Source organism: Eptatretus burgeri, chromosome 7 (genome assembly GCF_056783735.1).
Source record: "Eptatretus burgeri isolate ZD-2024b chromosome 7, Ebu_testis_v1, whole genome shotgun sequence".
NCBI classification, from domain to species: domain Eukaryota; kingdom Metazoa; phylum Chordata; class Myxini; order Myxiniformes; family Myxinidae; genus Eptatretus; species Eptatretus burgeri.
Genome location: NC_140967.1, coordinates 58,086,275 through 58,103,774, shown reverse-complemented (window position 1 = coordinate 58,103,774; position 17,500 = coordinate 58,086,275). Strand labels below are relative to the sequence as shown.

Here is a 17,500-nt window from a genome sequence, read left to right as displayed (position 1 = left end):
TTGTGCGACCACACTATCAGTGAATGTACAGTTCTGTATTTGCACATTTTGGAACAAAAATCATCTGTATTCTTAGCCAGCCATCATAAGTGATGACTTCTTGGGGTCTTAAAAACGCTGGTCACTCAACACAGGATGCGTGTTCACGGTAACGAAACACTATTGTTTTTTATTATATTATTTTCTCCATCCCCCCCCCCCACCCCAATCCCAACCCTTTTTCACTCCCTACACCCCACAAGTTTCAACATCACACGGTTTGTCACAGAGACTGAAAATGAAGAGCGATTTGAATACAAGGGCCATTGTGTGAACCGTCCGTGTGTGCACCTACATTCCAAGTGACATGGTGGCGGTCCTGCATGCTGTCTCAATCCCGCACAAAGCGTGCGTGTTTCTGTTTGCGATAAAAACACCATAAGTGGAACAGCGACCAGGCCAGCACCCCACGGAAAGCACCTTTCATGCAACGCTGTGTTGTTATATCGGGTCATACCGGCGTGGTCTATTTACATACGGATTTGCTTTGTTTTGAAAATTATTTTAATTCTACAAAATATGTCAAACGAACATAAAAGACTAAAAAAAAACATTTTGAACAAGCACATGTAGCTGTTACACCTGGCGTTGTTTTTATTATTTATTTTAAAGACAGTAACGCCTGCTTGGCTCCTAAAAAATTATACAATAATGCATGGTGCAGTGTACACCTGTATAACTGTATATGAAAGCATGAAACAGAAAATCAATAATCGTCTTAACTTGTATGACTGGGTTTATTTACATTAGAGTAATGATTTTAAGAAATTCAAATAAATATTATATCTTTCCCCAAAAGTTTTGCAGCAAAATGGCCAACAATTCTGACACCCCAGGGTACTGCAGAATGTGTGTAACGAGAGGCGTTCAAAAAGTTATTGTAAGTGAGATACAATAGGTGAAGAAGTGCCAATGCTTCAGACTTTAAAAAAAAATCCAACATCGAGGCTCATGGAAGACTGAGGAAACAGAGTATAAAAAGACAACAACTTGAAAGTGAGGCACAAAAAGCAAAATAATGAATGTATAAGGAAAGAGAAAAGGGGTGAAACACCGTATAACCTGCAAACACAAGACTGAGTTTGGCAGGGCTAATGGGAGTGGTAAAGATTGCAGGTATCTCATGAGATAGTAGTGCACCGCCTACTTGAAGCCCAAAGGGAAGACTGCGGTTGAATAATCTCCGGAATACCGGAAAGGCCGTTCCACAAACGGTAGAAAAGTGGAACACAAAAGAGAGGAAGTGTGCGGAAAGCCTGGGTTTGGGGCATTTAACTCAAGGGGCTTACTGGAGAAGAGGAAGTTAAAAAAGAAAGAAAGAAGCACATCATGGTTGTACATTTGATGATTCCATCCCTTACTGATATAGCTAATGTTCCAGAAATATGTACGATTCATAATCGAGCTTTTCCTTTTCCATCATTTGGGCAAAATGGGCGACCACTGAAAAGGTCTTATCTGTACTGTTGTAGAGCTTTTCCGATAGTATAATATAAATCACAGAGGTGAGATTGCAGCCCATCACTACTACCCATATGCAAGCAGTTATCAAATTAACAATCCGAGTCATTTCAAAGGCAAGTGCTGTAATTGGGTTTTTTTTTTCTTTGCACAGAGAGAGGAGCAACTAATCTGATTGGGGATAGAGGAGGAGGAGGAGAAGTCGGGGGTGGGAATGAGCTTTCTCCATCCCTGTGCTCACAAGATTTGCTCGTTGGGTGATCTCGTTTGGATTCTATTGAGAGATCAATCAGATGCCGAAACTGGCCATTATAAAGATGAAAACGCGAGACAAGTGCTGTGAAATCGCCATATCTGAGCCGCAGGTGGATCGCAAGCTGGCCAACATTCCTCGAATGCTGAAAAGAGTACAAGGTCATGTCACCCTCTCCTCACTGCTAACATTTTATAGTCGATGTCATGCAAAGGTTGTATTTTCTTTTCGATAATATGCCTTAACACCACATTTCAGTCCATGCAATGTGTCCTGTTACAATTCTTTTGTAAAGATTTTGATATCGAGTGTCACCAGCAGTGGTGTAGCGCCAAATTTTGAAGTACCAGAGCCCTGCAAAAAATATGTTGGTTGTGACGTCATCACCAGATTTACCGACATCAAGTTCTAACATGCCACTAACCATTTCAGTCCCCCAAAAATGAGTGATAAATGAAAATTGCACATTTTCCTGCAATAAACAAAAGCTTAACACTCAGACCAACTTAATCTCACAATTAAGAATCCCCTTTTAAAGAAAGGTCAGATCAATTTAATCTCCAACCACAGTTTTTCACCAAAACTATGTATTTTGAGAAATGAAAAACATCCTCTCCCTCTGGGAGCAGCCTGGGGAGAGGATATTGGGGAAGGTATGGCAAATATATTTTGTGCTGGGGATAGTAATCCCCTGTCTCCAGCAGGTCAGGTCAGGTATGGGAGCATGCACTGGAGCAGTGCGTTGCTGTGTCCTTTCTGCCGGTACTCCAGAGGCCTCCGTCTGGCCATCCTCCAGACAGATGCCTGGCCCATCCCCATATCCTTGAGATGCTGATCAACCTGCTGCAACCATGAGAAATGTGGTCGAAGCTCCCTCATTGAGAGAATTTGGTGAGCAGGATCAGCGTCTGGAAAATGAGCCACATGTCCATACAGCCTGAGCTGACACTGCCAGACTATAAAGGTAACAAATCTCATTTGAGTCTCTCTCAGCAACTGCTCATTGAACAAAAAGTCTGACTCACGATAGCCAAGGACTCTCTGAAGAGACCTGGTACCAAAGGAGTTAAGTCTCCCTCTCAGATCCCTGGTCAGAGTCCAACTCACATCCGTAGAGCAAGATTGGAAACACTGAAGACTCGGACTTTCATCCTCTGCACAGGTACCGACAGCGCCACACCCCATGATCCAGTGAATCTATGACTCCACAGGCCCGACCCAGACGTCTATTGACCTCTGGCTCACAGCTAGCAGACATGAATGTCATGAATGTCAAGGGAAGTGGATCTCTCCGTGACCTCAACATCCTCACCACAAATGGGTACAGACAAGATAGCATCATCCAATATGTCATTGAAAGTCTGGGTCTTCATTTTGACCCAGGAAACCTGTAATCTCAGTGGCTCCGATTCCTCATTCAGCATCTCGAGGGCCCCGAAAAGGATATTCAGAGTCTCCACAAAGATGACTGCATCTTCTACGAAATCAAGGTCAGAGGTCTTGACATTTCCAAACAATGCACCACAGCTTTATCTCTCTGAGATCCTCCCAATAATCCAGTCCATACAAGCGCTGAAAAGTGTGGGAGCCAGTACACACCCCTGATGAACTCCAGCATCAACTGGAAATAAGTCAGAAATGGAATCACCACATACACAGCACTCTCAGTACCAGAGTGGAGTTCAGACATCAGATTGATCAGTTTTGGTGTCACCCCATGAAGACCAAGAATCCTCCAGAGGGCATCCCGATTCACTAAATCAAACACTTTACAGAGATCCACATAGGCTGCAAGCAGCCCCTGCCAAATCTCTTGTCTGCGTTCAGTGAGGACCCAAAGAGCAAGGATACGGTCAATCGTTGACCTTTTTGGTATAAAGCCTGACTGCTTTGGGCTCTGGTGCTCAAGCAGATGGTGGTGAACCCTATCAAGAATTTATCCAAGCAAAGACCTTGCCTGGCACTGAGAGCAGCATCACCCCTCGGTTGTAGTTGCAGTCCTGGTGACCCCCCTTCTCTTTCCAGAGAGGGACAACAAGGCCCCTCTTCCAGTCAGTTGGGATGATGCCTGTGTTTCAAGCAGAACACAGAAGTGCATACAATGACACGAGTTCAGCATTTTCACCAGCCTTGAGAAGTTCAGCAGGGTTGCCACAGATCCTGGGAGCTTTACCCCATTTCAACTGGTTCACCGCAGCCTGTTTCCAAAAACAAAGGTGGATCACAGTTGATTGTAAGGTCAGTAATAGGGATTGTAACACCCCGACTTCCAACTCAACAGCTGGTGGATCAGCTTGGTGCAGCCGCTCAAAGTAACTGGCCCATCGGGCCATCACTTTGGACTCCTCTGTCAAAAGCCCACCACCCTCTGCTCTAACTGCAGTTCACCGAGGGACAGGCTTGGAGTAACGCAATGCACAAATTTCCCTGTAAGCAGGGCAAGAATTACTTGATCACAGGTGATGCTCTTCCCCCTAACAATTTCCTCACACATCGGACTCCTTGTCCACCCTCAGCACACATACAGTTTTACACCTCAACTCCCTGAACAGCTCAGCTCTGCCATTAAGTATTGCCCTGCGACTCTGATCAATGCTATCCAACGTCCCTTGAGAGACAAAATTCTTCTTCGCTCGATGGTGAGTTCAAAGACATCCACCCAGCAATATCAAGGATGGTCGTCTGTTTTTTTTTTCTTTTCTTTTTTGTACACATTGTTGAGGCTCGTATGAGAACGAACACACAACGCACAACAAGAGGGGCAGGAGAGGGAAGGACAAAACAGTGGGGAACAGAGACATTAGGACGTCTGTGGAAGGGAGAGGGATGGGGTGGGGAACACGGGGTATACAAGATGTACACGACAGGGAACTTTCAGGAAGGAAGGAAGGTCGGGAATATGAAGGGTTTGGGGTGGATTAACAGGGGTGGAAAAGATCATGGTTTCAGATGGGGGAAGATAAGAGATGGTGGTGAACAGATGTTTTGAAGACCTGAAGGGAAGAGTGAGATTGAAGAGTGTGGGAGTTTGTTCCAGAGGTGGGAAAAAGTGAAGGTGCGCAGTGATTCTTGATTTTTAAAGTTTCACCAGAAGGAGATTGCTGGCGGACCTTGAGCACCCTGTGGAAATATTGGGGGACAAGATCACAGACAGAGCAAAGGGTTGAGGCTGGAGAGGAGACTTTAGAAGACAGAAAGACCACTGACCTGCCTGTGGTGAGAGAGAGACCGAAAGACTCAACTTCATCGCGGGAGATATCAATGATCCTAAATACCTTGGTTTCCACAGTGTGAAGCTGAGAGAGGTGCAAGGCAGGAGCACCAGACCAGAGGGGAGAGAAGTACTCCATTAGGCTGTGGATGAAAGCTTTGTATGTGGTCAGGAGTGCCAAAGAAGGACTTTGCACAATAGAGGATGCCGAGATGGCGACTGGCTTTGGAGGCCAGCTTGGAAATGTGGCTTTTCCAGGAAAGATCATGGCAGATAGTGAGACCCAAAAGCTTCAGTGAAAGGACTTCTTCAAGAGGATTGTTGAGAAATTAGATGGGGTTGGGGGGAGGGTTCCAGATGGTCCTTTCGGAGAGACAAGAGATTTGTTAGGATTGAAAGGCATGTTCCGAGTATTCCACCAGCTTGTGATTTTATCCAGATCTGCAGAAAGTGAAGAGGCTGCTGCTTGCTGATCTGAGGGATGACAGATGGTACGGCAGAGGGTGGAGTCATCAGCAAAGAGATAAAGAGGATTTTCCAGAGAGTTGGATAGATCATTGATGAAATCCAGAAAAAGAACAGGGCCTAGAACACTGCCTTGAGGAACTCCAGCCTGGACAGGAAGAGGGGATGAGAGAACTCAATTAAGGGCCACATGTTGACTGCGATAGGTGAGGAAGTCTGTGAGCAATGAGTGGAGATGTCCTTGGATAGCAGAGGAAGAGAGTTTGGTGAGCAGGGCGGCGTGCTCTACCGTATCGAAAACACGATATGGCCAGTGAGATTACTCTGATCTCATGTCTGGCATTGAGTTCCTCCATTCATTGTTTGAAAAGCAGAAGCAGCATGCACAGTTGTAGAGTGACCTGATCTGAATCCAAATTGATGATCAGAAATCAAGACGTTGAAGAAGAGGAAGGATTTCATGTCTGAAGCGATGATGGATTCCATGACCTTCCTGATGATGGAGAGAAGGCTGATTGGTCTGTAGTTGCAGGGATCTGTTTTTGCACCTTTTTTTATGCAGGGCAGTGATGTTTGCTGATTTCCAAGCAGATGGCAGATGACCTTGAGCAAATGAGAGGGTGAATAGAACAGAGAGAGTGTGAGCAAGAGCAGCAGAGCAGGTTTTTAGGACACAAGGGCTGATGCCGTCTGGACCGGTTGCAGAATCAGAGTCGAGGTTTGACAGCAAGTTCTCCACCTTCTCAGGCGAAAAGGACACAGAGTCCATGAACAGCTGGATGTGACTGAGTAAAGTGGGCACAGAAAGCATTGGGTATGAAATGCAACATTTAGAAACAAACACAGTTTAGGCATTCAACTTTTTCGTGTGCAGTGTCAGCTGTGCAGCCATTTGGGGTAATGGAGGGGGAACATAAACCAGAAACAGACTTAACTGGATGCCACCAGGATTTGGAGGAGGGAGACAGGTTTGACAGTTCAGACTTGAGATTGGAAAGATGTTTCCTGATTCTCCTGACGGTAGACACACACACTTGTTCCAAGCTTGTGGAAGGAACTGAGATTGCCTTCAGTGGGATTCGCTTTCCATGAGGCAAAGGAAAGTTGCTTTAGGACAACTGCCTCGTCACAAGCTTCAGTGTCTCATGGGTGGGAGGAAGGGTAGGACAACTAAAGACAAGATGGAATAAATCTGTGCATGAGAGACAGAGAAAATTTATTTGAAGGAATTCCCAGGGATGAGTTGATGTCAGAGTAGAAATGGGAAACCAGTTTCGAAGTTTGATGGCTGCTTGAAGTCCCTGCCAGTCAGTCTGAGTGAAATGCCAGACTCGTCGGTTCTGTAATCACGGCCAGAGAGATGACCACTTTGACAAGCATATGGTCAGATGAATTGACTGGAGCAGAAGAAGAACAATAGACATTTTCTGGGAAATTCGTCAAAATCAAATCCAGAAGGTATGTAGTACCGTTTGCTGAGAACTGGGTGAGGAAGTTGACAGATTGTGTCAGTCCTAATGAGTCGCAAAAGTCCTTTGCTGAAGTGCCATGGCAGGTGTGAGAGGTACCCACACCCAGCTAACTGGCATGATGGCAATTGAAATCACCACATTTGAGGAAGAGAGAGTTGGGATGAGTGGATAGAAGTTGGTCCCTGTTTTCAGCGAATGAGATGTAAATGGAGTCATCACTGTTTGGTGGATGGTGCCACACACATATAAACAAGAGGTGGGAGCAGAGGGGAAGCCAGAGCCAGAGGTATTGTTTTGGGTGTGGAGGAGTGAGGACAGTACATGGAGAGTGAGGAATAGAGTTTTTGATAAGGAGAGCAACTCCGCTGCCAGGATGAGGCCCAGGTCTGTCATACTGGAGGAGGGAGTAACCAGGGAGAGATACTAGGGAGTTAGAGATGTCTTGAAGGAGGAAAGTTTCTGTTCAGTAGATTATATCTGGTTTGTCAGTGGCTACCTATATATGGAGAGATCAGTCAATTGAAAGTGAAGGCCCCGGATGCTTGAGGTCCATTCTATTAAGGAGGAAGGGAGGGGAGGAAGCTTTGATTCCAGGGGAGGGGAGGGGTAGGGTAGGACGAGGGAGGAGAGGTGGAGGTCGGGAGATTGGTTTACAGTGTGTGGGAGATTTCCGAAGAGCTTGGGGAGAAGGTCGGATGGGGAGGAGGACAAAGGGCTCGGTGGTAAACGGATGAGTCACAGTGGGGAGTAATAATAGAGGGGTCAAAGGGAAGTAGTAGATTGGAGGAGGTGGGGGAATGATTTGGAAGAGAGGGTTGGCGAAAGAGGCAGCTTTGTAGATACGAGTGGGGAGGGGGGTGGGGGTGGCAGCTTTGAGATGGGAGGAGGGGAGTTTGAAGGGGTGGGGTGAGGGAGGAGAATTGAGAGAAAAGGGTCAGATGGTAATTGTGGGGGATTTGTCAGAGCTGTCAAAACAGTCATGGAAAGTCGAAAACCGTTCACATGCAAACCATCCACAGAATTTGCAAATATTGATGTTAAAAAGTAAATGTAAATCGTCCATGAGCAAATTCGGAAAAATGGAAACCAGGGAATACTGAAGAACCTTTAAAAAAAAAAAAATCAAAATAGAGAAAAATACTGAATAGCATCCTAGAAGTAGGTAAATATACAATTTTGACAAATTATAGGTTGAAAATGAACAATTGATTTTCACGAAGGTTTATTTATTTATTTATTTTTTACTGTTGTGGAGCTCTGCCTCTGATGGATTGAGGTGTCACGCTCGAGCAGCACTACACTCCAGGTGTTACCCACGTAACATTGACCGTTTTAGACATGGGTTTTATCAAGCTGTAATCAGTAATGACTCAAACCCTCCACCCTTCCCTCCTGCACACCGAACAGCAGGAAATTGATCAGAGAGCGGCTTGAAACACTGCCTCAAAATGACCAGTCCATGTTATGTAGTTCATCTTCGAACCATTATACATCAAGTTTGTCATTTGTCTTTATGATCTGCTGTGAGGTTTTTAATCTTTGACAAAAAATAACCCAAGAGAAAATATGGGGCCTTCATGCATGATTTTTTTTTGACATACATATGTTGAGAGAAGGAGGATATGGAGGAGGGAGTTGGCCCAGTGCATACATGAAGCACACGAGGAGGATGGCAGTTTGTCGGGACTACATACACACAAAACCACGATCCTCGAATACCAACATCTATCATTTGTAGCATTTCCCCTGAATTGTTTCCTTCATTTATAAGTGTTTATTTCAGTTAAATGTCGAGTTAGGCATTTAGAAAGCTATAAAGTCTATTTGAAGCCCCATTTCTTAAACGTAGTCTATTAGGGTACTCAACGTATGCATACTGACCTCATTCTCACAATGAACCATCTCACTTCACATCTACAACTCGCATATTTCATGCATCAACAATGGTTGTGCAGCTTCCTTCTCAGGCATGTACTTCCTGCCAAGATTAGATGTCTATGTGGGAATTCCTGGTTGCCATCTCTGCTTGCAGATGAGGATGAAAGTTCAGAGTTGAAGTGTGCATGTCGAACAAAGTTTAATAAATTAATGCTTGTATCTGACCTTTCACTCTGGATGAGCTAGAAATTACTTGGCCCAGAAATGAGTACTTGTGCACGTGGTAGAGCTCAGTGTTACTCACTGCACTGCATTCTGGAATGAGGGAGAAAAAAATGTCACGCATCAAAAGAACCTCCTCCTTTTCTTTTCTTTTTTTTTACCCAGGCCGATAAGCATATTTGGGGTTCTGTCATTGGCTCGCGTGAATCATGTGGCTTCAAAATGATGTCATTACAATATTTGATTATCGGTTCTGGTCATGCCTGGCTTGAATCGAGAGTGAAGGAGAGAAAGATAAAGAGAGGTGGAGAGATATGGAAAGAGAAAAGAACAAAAAAAAAAAAAAGATGATAAATATCCAATTTGCTCTTCATCCTCGAAACGACAAAAAGGGATCATCCTTTGGGAGGTCGTCCTTCGTAAATAATGATTGCCCAAGAAGGAGTCAAAAACTGAGAATTTTGACAAAGAACAGTTTGTAGTTTAGTTGGAAGACTCCATTGTCACAAAAGGTTCGAGAACCGCAAAGAAAATGCAAAAGCACAACCAACTTGAGGTTTTGTTAAAAATGGCAAAAGCTCAGATAGTACACAGGTGGAGGTAATCAAGAATTAATTTGTTCTGCTTCCCAAGATTCACAACATAATACAAGTTAATAACTATTAAGAATAAGTCGGCCGAGATTGAACGAAGAGAGACCGTTTATAACTGATACGTGGAACACCCTGCTGCCCATGCCTGCAGAAAACAGACTTTTTGGAATACCGGCCACATTTTCCATCCAATCATCATGGAACTTTGGTGAAACATTCTACATGGGTAAGCGCTCCTTTGTTGAAAGTTTCGTGTCGATCACTAAAGCGGTTGCGGAGAAAATGAATTTAAAATCAAATAAAGGTGAAAAGGCGAGGGTGAAAAAAAACAGTGAGGGCCTCGGCCAACATTCCCCAACATTGTCAAGGATGGTTGTGGACACTTGTTACTAGTACTGTGATAATAATAATAAAATTGCTATTATTGCAGTATTATAATGGCATATCGATGTTTCTTGATTTTTTTTCATTAATTCTGAATCGACCAAGATTATTTCACGTTATGGGCTTGCTCAGACATCAAACAAAAATAACGATTTTATCACATACAAGAACATGGATATAAATTTTTAAAAATCAAGTTGATGAAATCCTCTAAAAGGAACATCACCGTACTGTTTTTAATGCAGAAAGTTTACATTGTTCACATATAGAACTTCTCTGGGGAACCTAATAGTTCGGATTTTTTTATCTATCCATCGGATGATGTGACGACATATTGTCACAAACATTGCCCGGAGGGAGTTTACAATGACCCAAGGGCAGACCTCCTGTATTTGTGAGTGCAAATGGCCACTCTCGGCGAGAGGATACCTGTTTTCGGAGCCTAATTGCACTGCGGACGCGAGCGAGTAACCACCTTGACGATAAGCAAATTATTAATTAAAGGCATACAAGAACAGAAACAAAATGGCAGAGTAATAAAATCACCAACGACAATCGTCAATTATAATGGAATGGGCCAAGGGGAAGATTACGGACAAGAGGAAGGAAACATGGGGAGGGGGAGATTAAAAAGGAAAATAATAATGAGAGGAAACAGGATTTATGGGAGGATTTTGAGAGTTAAATGACACTGAAAGTGAGAGCTGAAAAGAGAGAAGTGACCATGAAAGCAGCCACAGTTCGTTTCAGAATGGGTGCGGCAAATGATGACACATTTGGTGTGCCGGAAGAGACCTGACGATGACCACAGCCTACAAAATGACAGTTGATGGGCCGAGGAACCCCTGAGTGCATGAATGCAAAACGCCACACAAAAAAATACGGAGTCAAAGAGAGAGGGATGGGGGCAGAGGGGGAGAGAGATAGAAACCTCACCAAACCAAAATCACTGACTACTGCTTTCAATCCTCATTTAGGACTACTACATGCATTGCTGGGCACTGCGGCCATTGGATGAACCAACTCTGAGAGCTGAACATGACTCCCCTTCACACTCTACTGCTTTGTCTTGAATCCTCAACAACTAAACTCTGCAATGTCTCAACATGATTCTCTCACACTTTCACATCGTCCCTTAAATCTTCAATCTCCACGATCCAACCCTGGTTCCCATTCGAACCAACACACGAGCCAGTGAATCGGTTCAAGCAGCGACTAGTTTAAACTCTCTGCAGAGAGCAGACATGCAAATGCCCGTTTGTGTGTCGAGACCAGCTCCAAGCTCACACGCAGTGCAGGTTGAGTGGAAAAGTGCAATAAACGAATAACAAATCGACAAAATAAAATACCATCTGCTGGCCATTTCAATCTTACCCTGCATGGAACAATAATGTAATATTTACATCACTAAAGTACAACGCACACAATATTATGGAACAGTCGAGAAGAAACGTTAAAACAGCTGCAGAAATAGCAGGCAGTTTAAAGGTGGTGGAAAATACACATCAAAGGAAAGACGTAAACATACTTCGTGAAGATGATATATATATATATATATATATATATATATATATATATATATATATATATATATATATATATATATATATATATATAAACTCATTTCATGATAATCACCCGTTTCTGAGTGAGAAGTGATGTCATAGATATAAAACGTTCTGACACAAGGCATTGTTACCGGTTTGTGGGAGAAAGTTCTGATGGAATAAAAAGGTTTATTTCACAGCATTAAGAGTTAAAATTGTTGGTGACATTTCACTTTCTTTCGATCAAAAACGAAGCTAAAGAGCCATCGCACCCACCTCTCCATGTCGCTCAGGCGGGACGAGTCGCGAAATCCCTTGGCAAACGGATTGCTGTCGATTTTCAGCTTGGTGATCTGCACAGACAAAGGGAATGAGTTCCACAAACGTGTGCCCAAAAAAGGGAATGAATAAATACACTCACAAGGCTTGGGGTCACGTTGCATGACCGGTTTATACAAGTTAATGCCGTAACGTTTATTGGTGTACAATGGATATGGGCCTGAAATTAAAGTAAGTGATTTGTGAAAGGATGAAGATTGTGAGAGTGTCGCATGTAAAAAAAAAAAAGTCTGCTTTTGTTGGTTTCAATCATTCACGTTTGTACGATATGCAATGGACTCATTCAGCACCTCGTACATCAAATTAAACCCAGGGATTGCCTTGCACAACCCGCCCCATGGTGGAAAAAAGGAAATGGTTGATAAGCACTTTTGCAACGCAAATGTATTGTCAAATACAGAACACGCTCGTTGTGTTGGTCTCATTTAAATACAAAGTTAATAAAATGTATGATCGGTAACTTAGCAAGTGTGATATTGTCAAAATAAATCAGAAGTTATCATTTTATGAAAATGAGGTTTTTTTGCAATTAAACCCATCTCGTTAAGCAACGTGTGAGTGATAGATACAATTGAGGAATGCGTTTCATGAGTAAGGGAAAATGCGGTGCATTTGGGACATCACCTCGACTAGCTCTTCTTGGACAATGATATTGGGATATTAACGTGCGCACACACACACACACACACACACACACACACACACACACACACACACACACACACACACACACACACACACACACACACACACACACACACACACACACACACACACTTCTCAGAATTGAAAAACATTTTCTTTCAAAGCAGTGTCGGACCACGCTATTTGCGGATTCGCTGTCCACGAACCCTGCATATCTGTGGTTGATAAAATGTGACCTGCTTCTACATTCGCGGTCCTGTGCTTCACAAATTCGCAGGTCCGTCCCCCCCCCCCCCCCATTATCGTGGGGGGAGGGTTGCATGCGTTTTCACGTTTTTTCAGGAAATTTTTTGATTTCCCTTTAAGAATCATGAACCCCCGGGAAGCTATCTTCCTTTTCCCCATTGAAAAATGCCCCGACATTCGTGGCATTTTCCAGGAACGTATCCCCTGCAAATAGCAGAGTCTGACACATATATATATATATATATATATATATATATATATATATATATATATATATATATATATATATATATATATATATATATATATATATGTACTTGTAGATTATCAACTTTGCATTTCTTGGGTTGTATTGGGATGTCGGCCTCCGTCGGAGAATATCGTAATTTGCTATGATGAAGAGCCAACGCTCAAAACTTCAACCGCATCTTATTTCGCATGGGTGTGCACATGCTTTTATAAATGTTGACAGAATCCATTGCAGAGCTTCAATTCGATTGATCCAAAGAAAGAGAAGCAGAGGAAGAAGTATTTCAGCTTGTATTACATGTTGACACATCACTTTGAGAAACTGAAATACAAGCACCGTGTACTCTCCTGATGCACATTTATCTCTCTGACGTACGATACTCGGTTACATCGCGTCGGTGCTGCCGAAACAGTTTCTTGGCAAGGATTATGTTGGGTGGTTTGCCATTGCCTTCCCAGCAGTAGTTATGGCAGGATTGCAGGAATTTGAAATTTGTTCATGGTGCCGGTGATAGCTCGCCTATTCTTCACGAAGGACACCGTGGGATCTTCAACATCCACCAACTAATGCCAGCAGACGGAACACACAGTTTAACATCCATCCGAGGGACGGCACACACTTTGATGAACCACCCTACATGTAAAACACTGGGATGACAGTTTATAACTGGGTTGGAGTTGAAACCCACACAACTTAGAGACGGATGTGCATACCTCCAGGCCATCCTTTCAGGCCCGCACATACGAGGTTCATCTAAAAAGTAATGGGACTGAGCCTGATGTGTGCTCCACTTACACAACTTCAATAAACGGGTTGCATCACAGTCTTTTGCAACATTCCAGCAATATATACGATTGGTGATGGTTGACTGCGCTTATTGTGGGATTTTTTTGCAGGTCGTGCTTTACACGTTGTCTAGTCTGAGCCGTTGCGCTACGAGTCGTGAGCGGAGAGCCAATCTGAAGTTTCTTGCCAAACTTGGCAAAACACCTTCCGAATCCTTTGCAATGTTGCAGCAAGTCTACGGGGAAGAAACGATGTCACGTACACGTGCATTTGAATGGCACAAGAGGTTCAAAGAGGGATGGGAGGAGGTTGAAGACGATCCACGGTCTGGAAGACCTTCAACGAGCAGAATGATGGACAACATCGGGCGTGTGAAGCAGATGGTGTGCGCAGATCATCGACTCATGGTGCGGATGATTGCTGAGGAACTTTCCATCAACAAGGAAACTGTCTGGAGCATCATCACTGAAAATCTCGAAATGCGCAAGGTGTGCGCAAAGATGGTCCTCAAGCTGTTGTCCGAGGACTGCAACCAGCAAAGAGTCACTGTCTGTCAAGACATTATCTAGTGCATTGAGGACGATCCAGACCTGCTTGGGAGAGTCATTACTGGTGATGAATCGTGGATATTCGAATACGATCCCGAGACCAAACGGCAGAGTCGTCAGTGGGAAAAGTCCGGCATCACCAAGACCAAAGAAAGCAAGGATGGCGAAGTCGAAGGTCAAGGTGATGCTCATTGTGTTTTTTGACATCAAGGGCAACGTCCACTTCGAGTTTCTACCACAGGATCAAACAGAGAATCAATGTGTACAAGGAGATCCTCCGGCGCTTCATGAGATCACTCCGGGACAAGAGGAGGGATCTGTGGGAGAACAACGTCTGGGTGCTCCACCATGACAATGCCCCTACTCACAGTGCCCTGAGCATCCGACAGTTTCTGGCAGAGAGGAACGTGCCAACTCTGGAGCAACCCCCGTATTCGCCAGACTTGGCCCCTTGTTATTTTTTCCTATTCCTCAAGCTCAAGGGGATAATTATCAAGGGGACCAGTTTTCCTGCTGTGGAGGCCATCAAAAGGGCCGTGACGACGGAGCTCCGGAGGATTCCAGAAGAAGCCTTCCGGGGGTGCATCGAAGCGTGGAAGAAGAGGAAGGACAAGTGTGTGAGACTGGAGGGAAACTATTTTGAAGGGAACAAGCTGTGATTTCAATATATTTGTTGGAATAAAATTTCTGTGAAGTCAGTTCAATTACCTTTTAGACGGACCTCGTATACACCGATGACCGATATGTTACATTGAAACCAGTTAAGTGACCTAGTTACTGACTGGTTAATTTAATGACTGTGCAGTCATCAGCTGGGCTTCATCACCAATATTTCAACAAACTAAGCACCAGAACCTCTCCAAACAGTGGGTCCACAACCTCAGTTGTGTCCAAAGGTTACCAAATTAGGCAGTGCAGTGCAATTTTAAGTTGGTGAGCTATCACCAGTACCTTGCCCTAATTCCAAGTTCCTGCTCAGATAATCTAGAGGGGGCACTGCCATGTGCTGCATAGGAAAGAAGAAGTGCAACTTTATAACTCTTCTTCAGCTTTTGGTCAGTACAGGCATTTGCCTTTATCTTTCGAGGTTATCTCACATTGCCAGTATCGTGCCAGGTAAAAATTCTGCTCTCTTTGGTGCGCATCATTTTGACTTATGAGAAATAGATATAGCGAGAGAGGTGCTGTTCGCAGACATCCGCATATGAAAGAAGAGAGCGAGAGAGAGAGAGAGAGAGAGAGAGAGAGAGAGAGAGAGAGAGAGCGAGCGAGAGCAAAACACCACACGCTACTACCTCAAAGGGGCAATGTGAAAACTGTATGGTATAATTGCTGTGGACCTGCATTACATCAAATGATGCACAAAAGAGTAGTTGGGAACAGAATGGATAAAAATGTTTCCATAGTTTCTTCAGTTACTCAGACAACGGTTGTATACGAAATAAACCGATTGCATGTTCAGTCATCCATCACTAATTAATTAATTAATTAAATTATATATTAGCCTGAAAATTGTGTGAACTTTAGCATCCTGTAGATTTAGTGTGTTAAATAGCATCTGGGCACAATTATCTGATTCTCATGAAAAAGTCCACATTCATAGTTTTGGGTGTCGATGATGATAACAGCAACATGGCAGCTTCAGACGTACATTCACCCGTGTACGTGTACGAGAAGTTTGGAAATGGTACATCACTTGTGCCAAATATGATGTATTCATGAATCCTGGTTGTGACACGTCATTTCCAAACTTCTGGCCCTTCGTAGCTGGAAACCGCCGTTCACATGTAATGTGTGAACAACGTGGGAACATGAATTTGTTTATGGTGTAGGAGCTGTTGCTTAAACAACAACCCAGCAACCACACTCTGAAATAGCAAAAAATTTTTTTTTTACCTGATGTCGGAATATCAAAGACGCCCAGAACCCTGGCCTCCCACAGTTTTAGGCAAGAATTTGTCATTTGGTCAGGGTGCCGGCGATAACTTGCCTTCCCTTCACCAAAGACACCGTGGGATATTTAACCATGGCTTCGTTACACCGTGGATTGACGTCCCCTCTGAAATATGGTTCACTCGTGGATGTCAAACCCTCCCTGCCTGTGAAGTTCCAGGATCGCAGTTTATAGTCGGATTTGGAATCAAACCCAGGCTAAAGAGCATAAAGGTGAGTATGCTACTTCTGAGGTATATTGCCAACCCAAATGGTATGTTTCTGCATACAAGGATGTAAAGTGAAAAATATTGACCGTACCAGCTGCCAAAATAGATTGTGGTTTCGTACATATACCTGAAAGATAATATATATATATATATATATGTTTATGTATGGAATCTGTGCACCTGATAGTGCACTAGATCACCTCTTGCCGAAGGGTTAGCATTTTGCTTCATATTTTAGCCTCAATGCCAAGCAAACACTATAAACACTCTCCTTTTTTTTTTTTTTTTACACAATTCCAGGCTCATGAAGGAGCTAAACGACAGAGGGCAGCGGATTCACAGGTTGCGAAGATGAAGGGAAGGGAATAGGGAAGCAGACATAGCACATGAGTAGAAGAGTGGCAGAAAAAAAAGAGGGGTTTATGGTGGTGGGAGGTGGAGGATGGAAGTCAGTGTCAACGAGAACAGCTTAGAATACTTTTTAACACCAATTATGCAACAAAGGAAAGCCCCTCCAATTCAAAGTGGACCTCATGACCATTCCCTCATAAATAGAGTTTTAAAAATCCACAAGGAACAGATGAATGCTCAGTAGGTACACAATATCACAATGAAGTGATCCACCGCAGTTTTACCATATTATGGTATACTTGTGACAAACCAGTGCTGGAGGAGCATCCCCCAACTTAACATCCTTCCAATGGACCACTCACTCATTGATGCCTTACCCCGCATGCAAAGCACCAGGGCGACAGTTGATAGCTGGGTCGAGATTGGAACTCAGGTTAGATAGTTCCAAGGTAATTGTACACACCCTCTAAGTTATCCTGCTTGCCCACACTCACCACCAAAGATGTAACAATAATATACTGAAGGCTGAAACCTTTTCGAACTCTCTGATGCTCTTGAGTGCAGGTTTTGATGAACAGTTTTAGGGGAATTAAACCACCTGAGCAAAGAAGAGGTTTTTTTTTAGCTTTTGAAATGTGTAAATTATCA

The 17,500-nt window shown here is 43.6% G+C and overlaps 1 protein-coding gene and 1 long non-coding RNA gene across 6 annotated transcripts in view; one reads left to right on the top strand and one right to left on the bottom strand.

Annotated features, from left to right (window-relative positions):
* The window catches only part of LOC147023328 (uncharacterized), a 34,020-nt gene extending 32,565 nt beyond the window's left edge, over positions 1 to 1,455 (top strand). The window contains exon 4 of the long non-coding RNA XR_015060141.1: positions 243 to 1,455. This is a non-coding gene — a long non-coding RNA (uncharacterized LOC147023328). The remainder of the gene's footprint in view (positions 1 to 242) is intronic.
* LOC147023327 (T-box transcription factor TBX20-like) overlaps positions 1 to 17,500 on the bottom strand; it is a 66,912-nt gene that overhangs the window by 34,997 nt on the left and 14,415 nt on the right. For 3 of the 5 annotated variants that reach the window (XM_085888605.1, XM_085888601.1, XM_085888603.1), the window contains exons 6-7: positions 11,802 to 11,878; positions 335 to 397 (exon numbers count right to left, since the gene is read on the bottom strand). In XM_085888605.1, the coding sequence (XP_085744731.1) occupies positions 335 to 397; positions 11,802 to 11,878 (140 nt within the window). The remainder of the gene's footprint in view (positions 1 to 334; positions 398 to 11,801; positions 11,879 to 17,500) is intronic. The other 2 variants (XM_085888606.1, XM_085888602.1) reach the window with 1 other exon arrangement.